Source organism: Achroia grisella, unplaced genomic scaffold (assembly GCF_030625045.1).
Source record: "Achroia grisella isolate CSIRO2021 unplaced genomic scaffold, CSIRO_AGI_Agris_v1 utg149, whole genome shotgun sequence".
In the NCBI taxonomy this organism is placed as follows: Eukaryota; Metazoa; Arthropoda; class Insecta; order Lepidoptera; family Pyralidae; genus Achroia; species Achroia grisella.
In genome coordinates this window covers 2,421,848-2,440,099 of record NW_026712644.1, presented here as the reverse complement: position 1 = coordinate 2,440,099, position 18,252 = coordinate 2,421,848, and the positions used below count along the sequence as shown (strand labels likewise).

At 32.3% G+C, this 18,252-nt stretch overlaps 1 protein-coding gene across 1 annotated transcript in view; it reads left to right on the top strand.

The window, feature by feature from the left end:
• LOC131840651 (dynactin subunit 1) overlaps positions 1-15,832 on the top strand; it is a 52,318-nt gene extending 36,486 nt beyond the window's left edge. The window contains exons 25-34 of the mRNA XM_059188826.1: positions 135-149; positions 1,619-1,651; positions 3,890-3,922; positions 6,779-6,817; positions 9,673-9,757; positions 10,614-10,776; positions 12,062-12,181; positions 12,964-13,074; positions 14,614-14,717; positions 15,289-15,832. Coding sequence (XP_059044809.1) covers positions 135-149; positions 1,619-1,651; positions 3,890-3,922; positions 6,779-6,817; positions 9,673-9,757; positions 10,614-10,776; positions 12,062-12,181; positions 12,964-13,074; positions 14,614-14,717; positions 15,289-15,373 — 788 coding nt within the window. The 3' untranslated portion in view covers positions 15,374-15,832. The remainder of the gene's footprint in view (positions 1-134; positions 150-1,618; positions 1,652-3,889; positions 3,923-6,778; positions 6,818-9,672; positions 9,758-10,613; positions 10,777-12,061; positions 12,182-12,963; positions 13,075-14,613; positions 14,718-15,288) is intronic.
• Positions 15,833-18,252: the final 2,420 nt, after the last annotated feature.

The following is an 18,252-nucleotide window of genomic DNA, read 5'->3' as shown; positions in this document are numbered from 1 at the left end:
GAAATTAGTTTAGTAATTTAAACGTGAAATGGCAACACATAGTTATTATTTTATTTTTATATATATTTTATAGAGTTGTACTTATTTTTATTTTTATTATGATGTAGTAATATTTAGTTTGTATTCTTTTATAGATTTGCTGTTCTATAGTAAGTTTATGTTGTTTGTGAACTGTTGAGCGTGATCGAATTAATAATTGTAATAGGGTATATGCTACGAGGTATATTTATTAATTCATTCATTCACAATTTAAGATCTTGTCATTGACTAAAATCTGCCAACATTCTCTTTAAATGTTTATACGACACAATTTCCGTTTTGTCCTATATAATATAGTATATACACTGAAATCTGGTTAAGTGGGACCAGGATAAGTGAGAAACCTGTTTTTTTTTAAATTGTCGTATTATCTACTGCTTCTTTTGTGGCGACATCCTTTTGGCTCATTTTTTATCCTATATATGTGTTCTATTGTTTTTTTTTTATTACTATTATAATTATTATTTTTGGAGAAACCTTTGTTATTGAGAGTTGCAATGTGGCCCCAGTACTTTTACATTTAATTACCTCTGTTAATGGGACTTTTTGAACTTGGTTAAATGTGATTTGAATTCTAAGATTTTTTGCGATGTTTAGATTTATGGCGATACAATATGGATGCAAAGTGAATAAGTAAGAGTTTTCCTCCTGCCTTTGACTGACTTTAGACTTTCTGACTGACGAATCGTTTTGTTATTTAAAAAATTATTGCCTTTATATAGTATTGAAGTTATTTAATTGCATATGTAGTTCCTTTCTTAGTACATTTGGTATACCAATGGTTTATTTTGTATAATTTTGTAATGAATTTATATATATTTTTTTTTTAATTTAATTTTTTATCTTGAATATTTTTTCGCATATACCGTATTATCTCTTCCAAATCTAATATAGCATGAGGATTGATTTTATATAATACATATATAAATATATAATTGTATGTAATAACATAGTAAAAGACATGTTAATTACAAATCTACGATAAAGATATGCTAACTAATATTAATGATAGTCTGATGTGTGAAACTAGCTACTTTGGGCATATTACACAATCATATATGATCATAATTATTATAAATACAGATTGGAATTGAATCGATATCTGGTTAGGTTAGGTTATTTTTGTTTTGTAAATATTTACGATTTATTCTATTAGTTAATGAGTGTAATGTGTATTATTATTAATGTCTCTGTGGTTTATCAACTTGTTTGGGATCGTTATAGATTTAAAAAAGAAATAAAAAATGTATAACAATAATAATAGCGTACTGATAAATATTATATTTATAAATAAAACGTAAACAAATTACTTATATATACATAATTAGTTGAAAATTATGTAAATAAAAATTTATAAAGTAGCTAATTATTATGTATGACTATACCTCATACATATAAATAATCTATTTCTGAACTAACTTGAATATTATTTTTGTGATCTGTGTTTGGTAATTTACTAAAAAAGTCGCAATTTTATACGTATATTTGATTCTATATATGGGTCAGTGTAATATGCCCCTAATACTATACTAGCTTAGTTGTGTGTGAATCGAGTTACTCAGAGTTGTGTGTGTAACAGTGACTACAGCGAGACCTGCCCGGGACTACACACGTAAGCAATACATAGTCACAAATAGTCAGCTAACGTGCATGCGTCCCCTAACACGATGTGACGTCATTAATTTATTAACAATACAAAATTAAAAAAAAAGCGCATATATTATACGTACTATACTTTAATAACTAAAATAATATAACAATAATTATTATTGTATGTATTGGTCCGTAAAATAGGTAAGTATAGTCTGGATATTTATATATATGTCAGTTTACTGTACCCCTCAACCAATAACCTATATTTATGTATAACGTATAGTAATAATAATAGTTATGTATACCTGCCGAGACTTGCCCGGGACAACACACGTAAGCAAAACATAGTCAGCTAACGTGCATGCGTCCCCTAACACGATGTGACGTCATTAACTTATTAACAATACAGGATTTTAAATAAAAAAACGCAAATTATCTATATCCTATCTAAGTTATGATATCGTGGTTACAGCTAAAATGCTAACTTTACAATGTTACACGAAATAATATTCAGGAAGTATACTGTAATAACTAAAAAAGTATAACAATAATTAATATTGGTCCAAAAATGTGTAAGAATATATATATGTCAGTGTACTGTGCCCCTAAACCAAATAATCTATACTGATATGTATAGTTATGTGTAACGCGAGACCTGCCCGGGAGTACACACGTAGACACTACATAGTCGGCTAACGTGCATGCCTCCCCTAACATGATGTGACGTCATTATTTATTAACAATACGGGATTTGAATTAAGAAATCTCATCTATATTCTATCTAAGTTTTGATGTCTAACATATTTTCCTAATAATGTCAATTATGTTGATTTTTTCGTGGTTACGATTAAAATGGTAATTTTACAATATCATACGGAAGGATATTAAAGAACTATATTTTAATAACTAAAAAAATATAACAATAATCATTATTAGTAAAAAAATTGATAAAAATATATGTGGTATATGTGTGTCAGTGTATTGTACCCCTAAACTAATAATTTGCTCTATATCTCATACTTATGTATATAGTTATATATAGCGCGAGAACTACCCGAAAGTACATAAGTAAGTAATACATAGTCAGCTAACGTGCATACCTCCCAATACATAGACGTCATTAATGTATTAACAACATAGGATTATTAGAAGAAAATATGTTTATTATATATTTACGTAAAATATATTTACGTAAAATAAACAAGAAAAAACGGTTTATTAAATACAAATAAGTCATTAGGTGTAGTACACATGTTTAAAGTAAGTATTTTATAACAATTATGGAAAATGTGATATTGAATAGTAAAATTGAATGTTATATTAACTTGTAACTAAGTTAACTGTTATGTATTTGGATGTAAGCTTATTAATGTTAACTTTAACAATTAGGAAATTAAGGTAATTGTGCCATTAACTAAAATAGGTTTAATATAACTAAAATATAAATGTAGAGGAATGTATGTTGACTAAATAATTATCAGGAATATATAGGCATGTAATGCGTAGGAGTGAAGGTAATATCTTAAGGAAGGTGTTACATACGAATGTGGATGGTTATAGGGGCAGAGGAAGGCCGAAAAAGAGATGGGTGGACTGTGTGAAAGATGATATGGTAAGAAAGGGAGTAAATAACGCGATGACTGCGAACAGGGATGAATGGATGAGGAAAACATATTATTACGATCTCAAATAAATGGGATAAGGATAGAAGCAGATGATGAATTGCAACACATGATGATCACGAGGGTCATGTAGAAGATGGTTTCCACTACCATTTAATACCACTAATAGACTGAAAATTCGTCTGCGTGTGTACCTCAGTCCACCTATTTTAGCTACCAAGCAGTTTGCTTTGTAAAATGTGTTTCAATTGGTGCTCTAGCGGTTTAGCATACTGCTTTAAGTCCGATGATTGCGGGTTCGATTCCTCGCACGGTGCACACATTTGTATTCGTGAGTGTGATTGTTTGTAACGGTCTAGGTGTTTTATATGTATATTAAAAAATATCTATGTATGTCTATCAGTTGTCTAGTCCCCATAACAAAAGTTTTGCTTAGCTCGGGACTAGAGGGGACTGTGTTAATTGTCCAGGACTCCATGGTTATTATTATTTATTAATTTGTAAGGTGAAAATGGGCAGTGAAATAACAGGATAAAAGGCACGACATAGTCTTTGGAATAGTATCACAGGTGTCATGATAACGTGATATCATCGTACATAAAATTTGTAACAAAATGTTTGTATGTTACAAACAGCGGCGGCGGCGACGCCAGTACGGGACTACGCACGTAAGCAACCCGTAGCTTGCTAATAGCATGCTTTTCATTACTTATCTAACTATACAAAAGACCGTCCTTACACCTGTATGTTTGTATTATTTACGTATGATATGATATCTTTTCATAAACCCACTCTTTTTACAGATTTTTTTAAATTTATAAACCTGCAACTTACGCAAGTACGCTAATGAAACTTAAGATGTCATTTTCAGAGACAAACAGTCTTGTTACTATTTTTTTAATTTTAAAACTATACTAGATTTGTAGTGTTTTTCATAAACTCATTCTTTATTTGTTATTTTGTTATTTTTAAAACTAAATAAGTTAGTATACTACATCAAATAGAATGGCAGTGATTGTATTCATGACGCTGTATAATTTTTCTAAAAAGTGAATTGGAAAATTAACAATGATTTTGAAAATGTTCTTTTATTTTTAAATCTAAGTTTTGGCTGGATATGCCCCTTTATGGCTGGTCATTTATATTTATTTTATAAGTTAAAAATTATTTATATGTTAAATATATTTATTTTTCTTTCATTTATCATATGTCAGTACGAAAATAATTTTTACAAATTGATTAGGATTTCTTATTAGGTTGTAAAAATTACTTTATCTTACGTCCATTGTGTTGTGTAATTGACATTATTAAAACCTACAGGTGTGAAGGCGGCCTAATGTGTTAAGCTGGCGACTGACTTATATCATTGTAATATCACATAACGTAATGTAATGTAACACATGTAACATGAGCATAACAATGTTAATGTTAATATTGAGCTGAGGGAAAATTTGGTTTTAGTTTTATTTTATTTCTGAAAATATAGACATATATTGAATATAGTAGATGTATATAGCGGAAATAATAGGTTCTTATACATGTATAATTATGTTAAAAAAGCACTAAAATGTGTGCTCGGAAACACAGTAGAAGTGAAATTTTGACGGACATGTTTCTTACACTCACAATATGATAGCGGACTCTCCCCGCTCTCCGCTGCTGATGTCCTCTCTTCGCCGCTACCAGCCCACCTCGCGACGTCACTCTTTCTTATTACGAAATTAAACGTGCTTATAAACTTGCTAAAATCAAATTATTAATACATGTTAATGACTTACACTTTTATGGAGGTAAAACTCATTTCAATTAATAAAAAAAGATTTTCGTCACTTTTTTTTAAATACTAAAAGAGCTCTTAATAAAGGGACAACACGTTGAGGAATGAAAAGACAATGCTAACGTGAATCGTCCAAAACAAGCATATTTTCACGAAATAAAACATTCCATATGCGGGTGCCGGGCCCATCGTGAGGCAGAGAGGTAAATTCCGAGTAGTTCCCGGCACTTGTGACTTGGGTGTAGGTTTAAGAGGCCCCTTTGCCGACATACGTTAACACTCACCTTCACCGCTCGTGTTTCTCGCCCGCCAGACAAATCTGGTAGGAACCTGCTAGTGCAGCTTTAGATACATGTTTTAGTACAGAACTTACTGCGGTTCTAGATTGAAGATTTCTGAGAAATTTTGCTGGTATACCTCTCGCTGCTATGTCCGACATATAAATTAATAACATAGCTATTTTTCGTTCTTTCGTTTATCAAAGAACGTTTGAAGAAGTAGAGGAACTACGTAAATGTCTTGGGAAAGTAACTAATATAGAGAATTCAACTCTATTACAAATACAAGAAGTCTGTCGCTAGCTTTATCTTTTTAATATATTGTACTGGTATAATAGAGGGAATGTTTAAGAAAAAATCTTGTCTATGAATGTTACAATTGAGATTAGAATTTAATTGTTTTCTCTATGTATTTGCCTGTGTAGTGTTTTTTTATAACATTATAAAAAATACTTTAAAAGCTTTTGCCATAATGAACTTAAATGAGAAATATACTGTAATATAATGTAATGTAATATAGTTCGTATGTATTCTGAGTTATTACATTTTTTTTGTTAAGTGTAACATGCTTGCATATAATTTCAGATTTTGATAATGTATGAATAATTAAATAGAATTATTCATATTTTTATTATTTACTAGTATTTACTGGATTTATTTATTATACAATTTTGTTTATATTTATACGTATAATTAGTAAAAATCACGGGATCTTACCACGTTTTATATTTATTTAGATAGAAATAATATTAAAGTAAAGGAACGTGCTGACATTGTTAGACTTTCTATTGAGTGTTGTATAGAATTATCTTGAAAGGAACTAGAAAATTATATCCTTATGTGTGTACAGGCCTCCTAATAGTGATTACAATAGTGGTTTATTTTATTAGTATGTAAACAGTTTACCCGTGATCATGGCGGTTGAAACACAGCCGAAATATCGGAAACTCAGTAAATAAATATAAAACGTGGTAAGATCCCGTGATTTTTACTAATTATTATATGTATAAATAATAATCGCGTCTAATTTAAAACAGTATGTTGTTTATATTTATTATTTATATTTTTTACAGTCGTATTACGTTCCTTATTATATTATTAATAGTTATTTTACCTGAAGTTAATTATACAAATAACGCATTTGAAACTTAAACTAGTGAACGCGCCCTCATGTGTTAAGCTGGCGACTGAATTATATCACTATTAGTGTATGTATGAATATTGAAGTTAAAATTCAAAATATCTATATTCATGTAGGTCTATTACAGACTTATGATATCTCAAATCTACCGTCAGTTCGGAATGATTTCGAGATGAGAACTGACAAGAAACTCAGCTCGTATTCTTTTCAAATAAATGTTGTACATGTGCCATAATAATAATGCAGATTCATTATTACATTATAACAATATTGTGTGTGTGGTATGTAAGAAGAATGTACATAACAAATAATTTTTTAATTGACGTAGCGGCGGCGACACCAGTGTCCGCACCAAAAGAGATCCCGCGTAAGATATTATAGCAATTATTGATGTTTATAATTAATTTTTAATGTTGTCTCTCATACAGGTTTTGCATGGGTTCAGTTTTTTTTAATTTGCAAATAATTACGTGTTATGTGTAAGATTTGTATGGAATACTCTAAGAGCTGATCGCAATTTGTATTACTGTTTTAATTTGTATTTATATTATACTAGCTACCCACCTCGACTTCGCACGGGTGTACATGTATTATACATGTAAACCTTCCTCTTGAATCACTCTTATCTGTTAAAAAATCGCTTAAAATCCGTTGCTTATTTTTAAAGATTTAAGCATACAATAGGGACGGACAGGCAGCGACAGCAACTTTGTTTTATATTATGTAGTGATGATTTGAATTCATAAAAGTTTATTAATTCATTCATAATTTAAAATTCGCGCTCTTGTCGGTGGAGCTCTTGCCATTTTCCACGATCTCTTTAGTTGTTGATGACGCCACCACTCCAACATTTTCCTTAACAAATCGTCGGTTAAATAGAAAAATGGCAGTATTCAAAATGTTAATTTTTTACAAGACAAGCATTTAACGACGATCTCTTTACTGCAAGAGAGAAGAGATATTTATTTAAACAATAAATACAAACAGAAAACCACTTCAATTATGTTTATTTTGACGACCTCGGTGGTCTAGCGGTCTAGTACACAGCTTTACGACCGATGGTCGCGGGTTCGATTCCTCGCACGACACAAACATTTGTAGTCATGTGTATGATTGTTTGTATCGGTCTGGGTGTTTTGTATGTATAATATGTATGTATTTACAAAAAAAATCTATGTATATGTATCAGTTATCTAGTATCCATTACACAAGCGTTAGCTAGCTTAACTTGGATCTAGATGACACTGTGTGAATTGTCCTGAGATATTTGAACTATATATTTAAGGTAATAAAATCGATTTTGGACCATTTCTATGATTTAATGAATTTTTATATTTCAATATCAGTCAAGGTTAGTATATTGAAATGTTGAATTGCATTATATAAATAAATATTTAAACTTTAAAAAGAAATTGTAGTTAAAATTGCATATATATGAATTGTTTACAGCTCTTAGATTACTTCTCAGTTTATTTTATTAAATTAAGGTAAGGTAAAGTTTATAGAAATCTTGTATTTAATATCCCAAGCTTATTTATAGAAATATTAATAATTTATTCTACGTGTTAAATTTTATTCGTTAATAATATGCATGACTGTATACAGAACGTAAGGGTAGTGCATTCGAAAATAAAGGTACACGATTATATATATGATACAGAGTGGAAACTTAACTGGCAGTGCCCAAAGAAAAATTATAATTGTTGCATACAAAAACTATAATTAAATTTTGCTATAGGATACTGAACTATATGGTATATATAACTTAAAAACGAGAATACATACAAAATTAGTAGATATAGCTCGTGGCTCGATACGCTGTTTTATTTAAAAGAAATGGCGGTAGTTGCTCGTATTATTTGTAATAAATAAAAATCAAAATTATTTGTATATAATAATGCATTATTGACTATTTTCGAATGCAATTCCGTAACACCCTGTACAGTGATCGTGACGTCATTGTTTCATTAACTAATAAGTACCATTAAACTGTATGCTTGAATTTATCTTAGTTGACTATATTCTTTGGATACTAATAAAATTATATCTTATGTTTGGGTTAATAAAGCTGTTAATGTATCAGCTAAAATAATAATAAATTAAAAAATAGTCAGACGTAGTAGTACCAGAATTAAATTGTACCTTATTTTATGTGAACTAAAGGTGATAATGTAATGTTACTTAAAAAATCATCAATTAAATGTGTTTTCAAGTTTAGAACACAATTATCACTAAGTTCTATAAGAGTTGGTACTAGCCTAATTAAAAATGCAGAGTCCACTGTATTAGTGACAGTGAAATTGTACCTTATCCTTTGTGTAATACAACCCATAATGTATTCATAATGTATTGGTACATGAATGTTCATGATTAACCGTAGTACCACTATGGCTTTTGAATTTTTCAAATTTAGAACACAATTATTCACCTTTCTGCCTTTCATAGCCTTATGAGAATGAAATAAAAATTGAATCTGTGTAAACACCATAAATTGATTAAAAAAAAGCATACACAGTTTCATATAAAAGTTATTTTGTTGTAAGAGACAAGGTTGTTTTTTTTTATTATTTTTGACTCCGGGATATGGTCTTAACAATTGTACATACATCTTTATTTTTTTAAATAAACTATGTAATATTCGGGTACGTTCAAGCATACAGTTTATTCAGCTTTAAAATGATTAACACAGTGCTGTTATTTTTTTTACTGTGTCAGTAATTTATATTTTTAATTTCCACAACAAAAAAGTTGACCAGCCAGTTACATCATTTTTATTTCAAAATTAAAATAAAATATATTTTTAAATTATAGTTTTGTAGCCGATATAAAAATATTGGACCGATAACGATCATCGAAAATTCGGTCGGATGCTATTTATTAGTTAAGTTGCTAATTACATTGTTCTTGTAAAAAATCCTATATTTATTAATAATGTAATGTTAAATAAATTATTATAATTTTAATTAAACAATTTATTGTAATATTATTATTATTATTAAAACTAATGTTCGTTTTGCACTAATATTTCATAACTGTGTATAGGGATTGAATAAATATAAATTATATATATATATATATATATAAATAATAATAATTATCGCAAAATAAGTTCATTACATAATTTAATGTAACAACTTAACAATTTAATATAATAAAATATATAAAAAAAAACATGTATCTAAAATTTATATAATATAACTAAATTAACTTAATGTTCTATAGAAGAGGCACCGATGAAGGTGGCTCCAGGAGTGGTGGCTGGTGAAGTGAACGAGGCTCTGCAGCATCAGCTCAAGGTTCTAAGTTGGTGAGTAATTTTTTAAAATTTTAATGTAATTATTTTTATGGGACAATATGATGGTAAATGGTAACCGTCGCCTATATACATGACTTCATGTCGTCGTGTGACTACCGTGGGTGCTATTCCGGACCCTGTTATTTTACTGTCATATCTCATCATTCAACATTCATTATTAACCGGCACAATAGCGCTTTTTTTATGACTTGACTTGACTTCTGACTTAAGAAGTCAAGTCATAATTAAAAAAAAACAATAATAATGGAATGGTGCACCTGTCTGCTCTAACGGTTTACGAAGTACCAGTGGAGGATGATAAGGTGAACATGAGGTCAGATCAGTTGGTTTGGTTGGTTGTTGGTCAGGTCAGTTAGCACTTGGCAAATGGCAATTTACCACGATGGTAACCAGGAAGAACCTCATGGAGTTCAACCTAAGACGGTATATTGCTAAGAATCACCTTCACCCTGCTGAAAATTTACTGTCAAGAAACTACTCTTTGCACAATGTCTACTCCGGTCAAATTTATATCATCATGAGGGTAAAAAGATTGTTAGTAATGTGGACTAATGACCCCAATGGTAGCTGTGTACCATGTCAGGTTGACTTCCATACAATTCCCTTGGAAACCATCTTGACCTGGTGCCCCGCTAGTGTAAATTGTTAGCGCAGACGGGGGCACTAATTCATCATCATCATCATCATAACCATCATCATCATCATCATCGCAGCCCGGAGGACGTCCACTGCTGAACAAAGGCCTCCCCCAAAGATCTCCACGACGATCGGTCGCTGCTCGCATCCAACGCCTTCTAGCGATCTTGACCATTATCATCTATAAAAAAAAACCTCAAAATGTTTTCAGGACTGTGGAACGCGAAAGGGCAGCGCGCGTGGCGGCCTGCAGGCGAGCTGAACGTGCCACCATCAGGAACCTTCGGCCGCTGGAACACCCGTCGGCTGACGCAGCTCGCGCCAGGAGACAGGCTGCTGCTGTACTTGAGAAGGAGCTGGCAACACTACACACTGTTAGTATATATATGTTTTATGTAACTACTAGCTGTGCCCGCGACTTCGTCCGCGTGTTATAGTGACTAAATAATGAAAATTTTTTATAAATTTTATAAACGCGAAAGTTTATAAGTATGGATGATTGTCACGCAAAGACTACTGAACGGGTTTGGATAAAACTTTGCAGTAATATAGCATATGCATCAGAATAACATATAGGCTGTATATTTTATTGAAAGTTAACGGGAAAATCGCAGGCACAACTAGTATTCAATAATATAACCCAAAAGAGCCAAAGAAAAATGTTTCATCATTCATAAATAACGATATGTTCCCCCCAAGGGTGAAATTTTTATAAACTTTGAATGTTCTATTTACTTATATTTAATCAATAGCCCAAAAATAAGTTTCAGGCGTGTAGCATAAAAAATAACGCTACTTCCATATAATCCATATATTTTCATTTTGCCTTTCAACCCTATTATCGTATTAAAAAGTAACCTATATCCATTCTCAGGTTTTTTTTTAATGAATTTCTTTGGTGTACTCAGTGCTTTAGCGGTTGTGGTTACTTTGCGGTTGTGGTTGTGGTTGTGGCCTGTGGTTTACGCTCGCTTCAGCAGAGTTTATACAGATTTAGAAAGTTATGGTTTTAATAGAAGTGTAATTTGAGTATCGTTATTCCATTCTCAGGGTTTTTTTTTTATGGATCATAATGGAATGGTGCACCCGCCTGCGCTAACAGTTTATGTTGGCGGGGCAACAGTGGAGGATGATAAGATGAGCATGAGGTCAGGTCAGTTAGCCCATCGTGACAAATTCTCCAGGAATTTAACACGATGATTTCCAGGGGGAACCGCGTGGAGGTCAACCTGACATGGTACATTGCTAGCAATGGGGTTATCAATCGACATTACTGACAATTCCCTTCCCCCCCATTCTCAGGGTTTAGATATACTATCTGTGTACCAAATTTCATTTAAATTATTTAAGATAGTAATAAAAATAGGAAATGTGAAAGTTTTGTGGTAAGACATGTAACACTGCGTCTCGCATAGATCTATTGTGCTCGCCCTTTTTAAAGTTCACTATCTACGTCATGGATGAGAATTGAAGGATATTCTTAGGAGCGATGGTTTTTATCTCCTCAGGATGGAGTGTACTTTCCAAAAGAAATATTTCGTTTAAGCATGAGTGGGCTACAACCACATAGGATGTGTAGTGGCGTTTCCACTTGACTTGGCAAAATCTACAGAACGAATAGGGTAAAAAACTGTTCAAATATATATCGAAATCAAACAGGAGTGGACTCTGTTCGTGGCCCGGTCCGGTCTCGTGAAGTTCCCTGAGGATCCCAGCAAGTACGCGAGAGCTCTGCAGCAGCACAAGGAGAAGCAGAGGGAAGTCAGGAGGCAACTAGAGGTATACCTTTATGACTTGGAATGATGAACGGCATATTCTTGTTCTATCTGACAATAATAATGATATAGGTCAATTAAACAGCGCCATCTAGTCAATAAATAAATATAATATGAAAACAATTTAAAATGCGTTCTCTAGTGCCATGCCAAGCAGAGCTTGTGTTATGGGCACTAGACAAGCTGTTGTACTGTAGTATAGTACTCAGTTGTTTAAGACAACTGACGGGCTTTACCCAAGTGTGGAAGAGGTTGCGCTATGTGAAGATGTTATATTGAGGATGTTAGAAATTTTTTGATTATTATTATCTTCTTGTGATGAGACAGCTTTCCGAATGAGTGCTAGATTAAAAGAAGGAACTGTGACTATTCAAAAGTGCATAAATAAAGTTTATTTAAAACTGGCTGTACACGCATCTTCGTCCGCGTGGAATTTAACTTTATTTTTATAAAATAAAAGAAATTTCTAAAATAAAGGTAGCCTAAGTTACCCCTTATTACATTAACCATTTCAGAGATTAGCCGTAACAAACAGACAGAGAGACAGACAAAAATTGTAAAAAATGTTATTTTGGTGCATGTACGGTACATTTATATACTAAAAAAAGTTTTTTAAAGTTTTTTACTACATGCATATATACGGTACATTTATATGCATGTAGTAAAAACTGTTAATTCAATATTACAAACAGACTCTTCAATTTTATTAATATGTATAGATAAAGGATTTTGTATTATATTCTATTCTAAATATTATGATAATAATATGTCTTAATGAATAATCAGGAGCGACTGACGGCCCTACAAGCTGAGGTGAAGAACCAGTTGCTCCTTCACCGACCCTGGCGCTGCGTGGAGGCAGACTTCGCAGAGTTTCCAGCACCTGAATTAGCCGCCGTGAGTGTATTTCATAATCAAAATATCTTTTAATACTTGTGATATATCTTTGTCCGCGTGGAATAGTGACCTTGACCAAATAAAGAAAAATATTGCATAATCTAACAAAAAAAAAAAATTGTTCTAGTTTCAAAATTACTACTAATTTTCATCGACTATTTTATTTAACCCCTTAAGGGTGACATTTTTACAAATTTTGAATGTCATATTTATTTATGAATGCTCGGTTATGGAACAAACTACCAGTACAGATACAGGAAAGTCCATCAATCGGTTGTTTTAAGAAAAGGTTGAAATCGTACTATTTATCGACCTTAGTATGATTTTTCATCATGTATTTTATTATTTGTATTTTGTGTAATATATGTAGATATCTATAGTAATTGTATATGTATGTATATATATATATATAACTTTTATTAATGTTTATTTTATTTATTATTGTATATTTTATTATAATTATAATATAATTCGAACTTTATTTAATATGTTGAATTTTAAATATTTTATTTTTTCATCTTTTGGAGATTTTAACATAATAGTTTTAATTGCACAGGTGTTACCTACTCAATACTAGCTATGCCACATTGTTGGGTTGACTGGTAGAGATCTCTCTTAGAGATAAGTCCACCTTTGCTCACTTTGTATATATTTAAGTTTAGAACTGTATTTAAAAGTGCAATAAAGAATATATATATATTTAATCAATAGCCTAAAAAATAAGTTCGTAGCTTCTAGCTTTAATGACGATACTTCAATACAAACTTTCATTTCCTCTTTCAACGCCTTACAACCCTTTTTTCACATTAAAAAGTAGCCTATGTCCCTTCTCAGAGCCCGGACCAAATTTGATTTGATTCGGTTCAATAGTTTTGGCGTGAAAGCGACACAGACAGACAGGTTACTTTCGCATTTATAATAGTAGTAAGCATTAACCCACCTGATGGTAAGGGGTAACCGTCGCCGTCGCATATATACTATATAGGGGATGGTGTATTGGCGCTATCGTGGTAGATTATCGTCGTAAGTGCCGTGACCACAGATAATATATATTACTAATAATATATACTAACTTACTTATCTTTGAATTTCTCGGCTTCTATACTATAACACATGTATTATACATATAAACCTTCCTCTTGAATTACTCTATCTTTTTTCTTTTGTACTTGTTGTCTAAAACTGCATTAAAGTCCGTTGCATAGTTTAAAAGATATAAGCGAACAGACAGCGACGACGACTTTGTTTTATACTATGAATAAAGATACCTATATACTGTTATAAATTTGAAGCAGTCATTATTTTTCTTGATCTTATCACGTTTTATTTTTATTAACTTCGGTAGTGTTTCAATCGCCATGATCACGGGTAAATATAACAAACGGGTCATAAAATTCGGATAAAATAAAATTGACTAATTATATATAAAGATAGATAATTATTCCGCCTAATAATAATATAATACCAAAACCGCAATCTCTACTTAATGTGATTTATACAGGATGTTACATTTATGCCGGGTTATTGTTTTTTCCTCAGGCGTTGTCGGGCCGCTCGCTAGCTGTCGGCACGCTGCAGTACCCAGCGGCTGACTCCGCCCCCTCAGCTGACACTGTCTACGTCACGCCCAGCCAACTCGCCAAGTATGTATACTCATTAATAATAATAATAATTTATTATTAAATTATTAATCAATAAACAATCGAAAATCGGGATTTTTTTGTAAAGAAGACAATTAAATTCAAACATCTCGAAAACGGTTAGATTTAGGATAGGGTCTCATAGTGAAATCTGACAGAAATAATGTAAACTAACCAGAACCCTGTATATAAACATTGTCGACATTGTCGATTATATCCGTACCAAGAGTAACCTGACATTGAGGGTGACGCAGCTGGAGTCGAGCCACAACGCGAGTTTCAAGGCGTTTGTGGCCCGAATCCCCACCAACATGCTGCCCACCTTCATGAAGGAGGACTACTGTCCGAAGAGTGTGGTGTACCGGCGCTACCGTCGCAGATTGCCGCCGTCAGTGCCGTGATCACACAGACAATATCAATATATTAGTTTTACAATATTAATTCTTATGTATGTTAGTTTATAAGATATTTATGATATGGGCCTAGTAGCCTGAAATAAATAAATAAAATAAATATATATCTCTCAAATACTACAAATCGTAACTAAGTAAAAATATTGAAATCTGCTCTACAGACTCCGCGAGCTAGTGGGTGAGCTGCAATCGGATGATGTGAAGCTGCACCTGCAACCTCTGGACTCCACCGTCTGCGCAGCGTAGACAACATCTGGACTCTACTACACTCCAGCTCTATAGTTAAACCTCTTACACCTTATAGGAGGCATGACAGCTTAGTGCTCTGGAATGATAACGTGATGATATTGCTGTTCATGTATATTGACGACGGTTAACACTTACCATCAGGCGGGTCATAAGCTGGTTCATTATAATAACATAAAAAGATTACAATATTAAATAATATAAATAAATAAGATAAAATGTTACCGTCATCTCTTGGATTAGTTTGTTATCGGTGTTTCTATAATTGGAGAGTTGGTCAGAATAATTGCACGCCTGCGTAGTTGGCGGGTTGCTAATATATAATAGTAAAATCTGTGTCTGACATTACATACGGAAACAAATTGAAGTTACCACTCACCATCACGTGGACCGTGAGTTAATTTGCTATTTCAGTATCTTGAAAAAAAAAAATTGATATTTGTCATAAATGATACACTAATTAACTATATTACGTCATCTAGAAGATAGGCTTCACAGTTTAGCTGTTTAGCACATCGCCTTCCTTTCTACGGTCGCGGGTTCGATTCCTCGCACGGCACAAACGTTTGTATTCATGAGTATGATTGTTTGTATCGATCTGAGTGTTTTCTATGTATATTATGTAGTAGTTTAAAAAAAATCTTAATTATTTATATCTGTTCTATCTCTAGTACCCATAATACAAGCCCTGCTGCTGTGTTAGATGTCCAGGGTTCTTTATTATTATTTCTCTATTGTTCTTTGTCTTGTCTCACTCGTAGTAAGTAGCATATGACATGTATACAAAACTTGTTTTGAATGTTGTACAGGTCATTTTTTTAATTTTATACTTGCTTCAATTACCTAATCATTAATAAAAAACGCGAATATATCAAATTAATTACCAACTTCCATTATTGTAAGTAAATTTGACTGTAAAAACTCATCTTGAGTATCTCAGTCTCACCTATTCCAGCCGCCAAGCAGCTTGCTTTGTAAGCTGTTTCGGTTGTAGGGTGCAGATTAGACAGTGAAATTACAGGGTAAGAGGCGTGACATCTTAGTACTCTGGAATGGCAACGAATGAGTGATATCACGGGCGTCACATGATAACGTGATGTACGTATTGCTGTTCATGTATAATAGGCAACAGTTACAACTTACCATCAGGTGGGCCGCTTGTTGACCATTCCATTTGTATAAAAATGTCATTCAATACTATATACATGTTCATGAAAGATTACAGCATGTGTTCTTTCAAGAGGTACGCGAGGTACCAATGGAGGAAGATAAGAGCATGAAATCGGCCAGTTATCCAATCCTGGCGAATTTGCTATAAATTAACCATGGCAGTTACCAAAGGTGACCCCGTGGTGGTCGACCTGACATAGTATACTGCTACCAATATGGACACTACCCTTATACTAACAATCGCCTCTTATATTATCTATGGTATCTTAAGGGTAGCAAACGCATGTGACTCCTCTAATGTTTTAGGCGTCTCTAGGCTACGGTAACAGTTCACCATCAGATTAGCCGTATGCTTGATCGCCGCATACAGTATAAATAAATGTACAAGGAAATGCATATTTGGTAGCACGTTGTATATTAATTACGTATTCAAAATAGTTAAAAAAGGCATATATATAGTAATTGCCTAATGAAATTATTAAATAGTTTAAATTCAATTCGTTTGTATATAAGGAAATTATTTAAATATAATGTAACATGTACTTATGTTTAATAAATTAATAAATACTTATTTATTAGAAATATTGTTTTAATTTCCTGGAATTTTTAATGGATGATTTAACTATGTATGAATTCAAATTCAAATTCAAAATATCTTTATTCATGTAGGTCTATTACAGACTCTTATGATATGTCAAATCTGCCGTCAGTTCGGAATGATTTCGAGATGAGAGAAGAAGAACAGAACAAGAAACTCGGCTCGTATTCTTCTCAAATAAATGTTGTACATGTTTACAATAATATGCAAATTCATTTTTAAGTTCAAATTTGTAAGAATAGAGAGACTACCAGCATATGCTATTGCAAAAGCAAATAGTGTAATCAGTGTTCGTAACCCGAACAGACCAGTCCCCACAAGCAGCATCCGTTCACGAGTATGACGGATGAGCCAGTCATCATTGCACTCAACTATATTATAGGGATTGATTGAATATGAATTCAACCCCACAAGCAGCTCTTAAGTGGTCTCGTACAGTGCAGTGTCAGATGAGCTTTTAGATTGTGGAATGAACTACCTGCCGAGGTTTTCTCAGAGATTACAGAAATATTTAAGAATGGTTTATAAGTTTCTTAAATTTTTTTATTTTATTTTGGCACATAACAGTCAATAAATATACAAGTAATATAATATAACAATATGTTGATAGAAAAGACCAAACAGTGCCGAAACTTAAACTAAACAAATAAATTACTTATTACAAAACTTGTTGAAAGGATATAAATCTTAGTATACAATATGTACAGTTGTTGAGTTTGTATATGTGGATATGTGTGTGAAAAAAAAATATATGAGAGTGCTTATATATTATTGTGTGTTCGATTAAGAGTTAAGGGCCGGCAACGCGCACTTGACACCCCTGGTGTTTCAAGCGTGCGTAGGCTATGGTAATGGTCTACTATAATCTGTGCCGTATATGATTGTTTGCCAACGTCAAAGTATAAAACATTAGATTCAAAAATAAATGACGTTCTATTGAGGTTTCTAAGATGACTATTTGAAGAGAAATGTAATGATTCAAGACGACGAATATAAAAACAGGAAATATATCCGACGTAAGGGACCGACGGTGTTGTCTCAAGGACATGGTTTTAAAGAATGATGAGAGCAGGGTGTAAGAATAAGTATAAGATGTGTAAGATATAAAAAT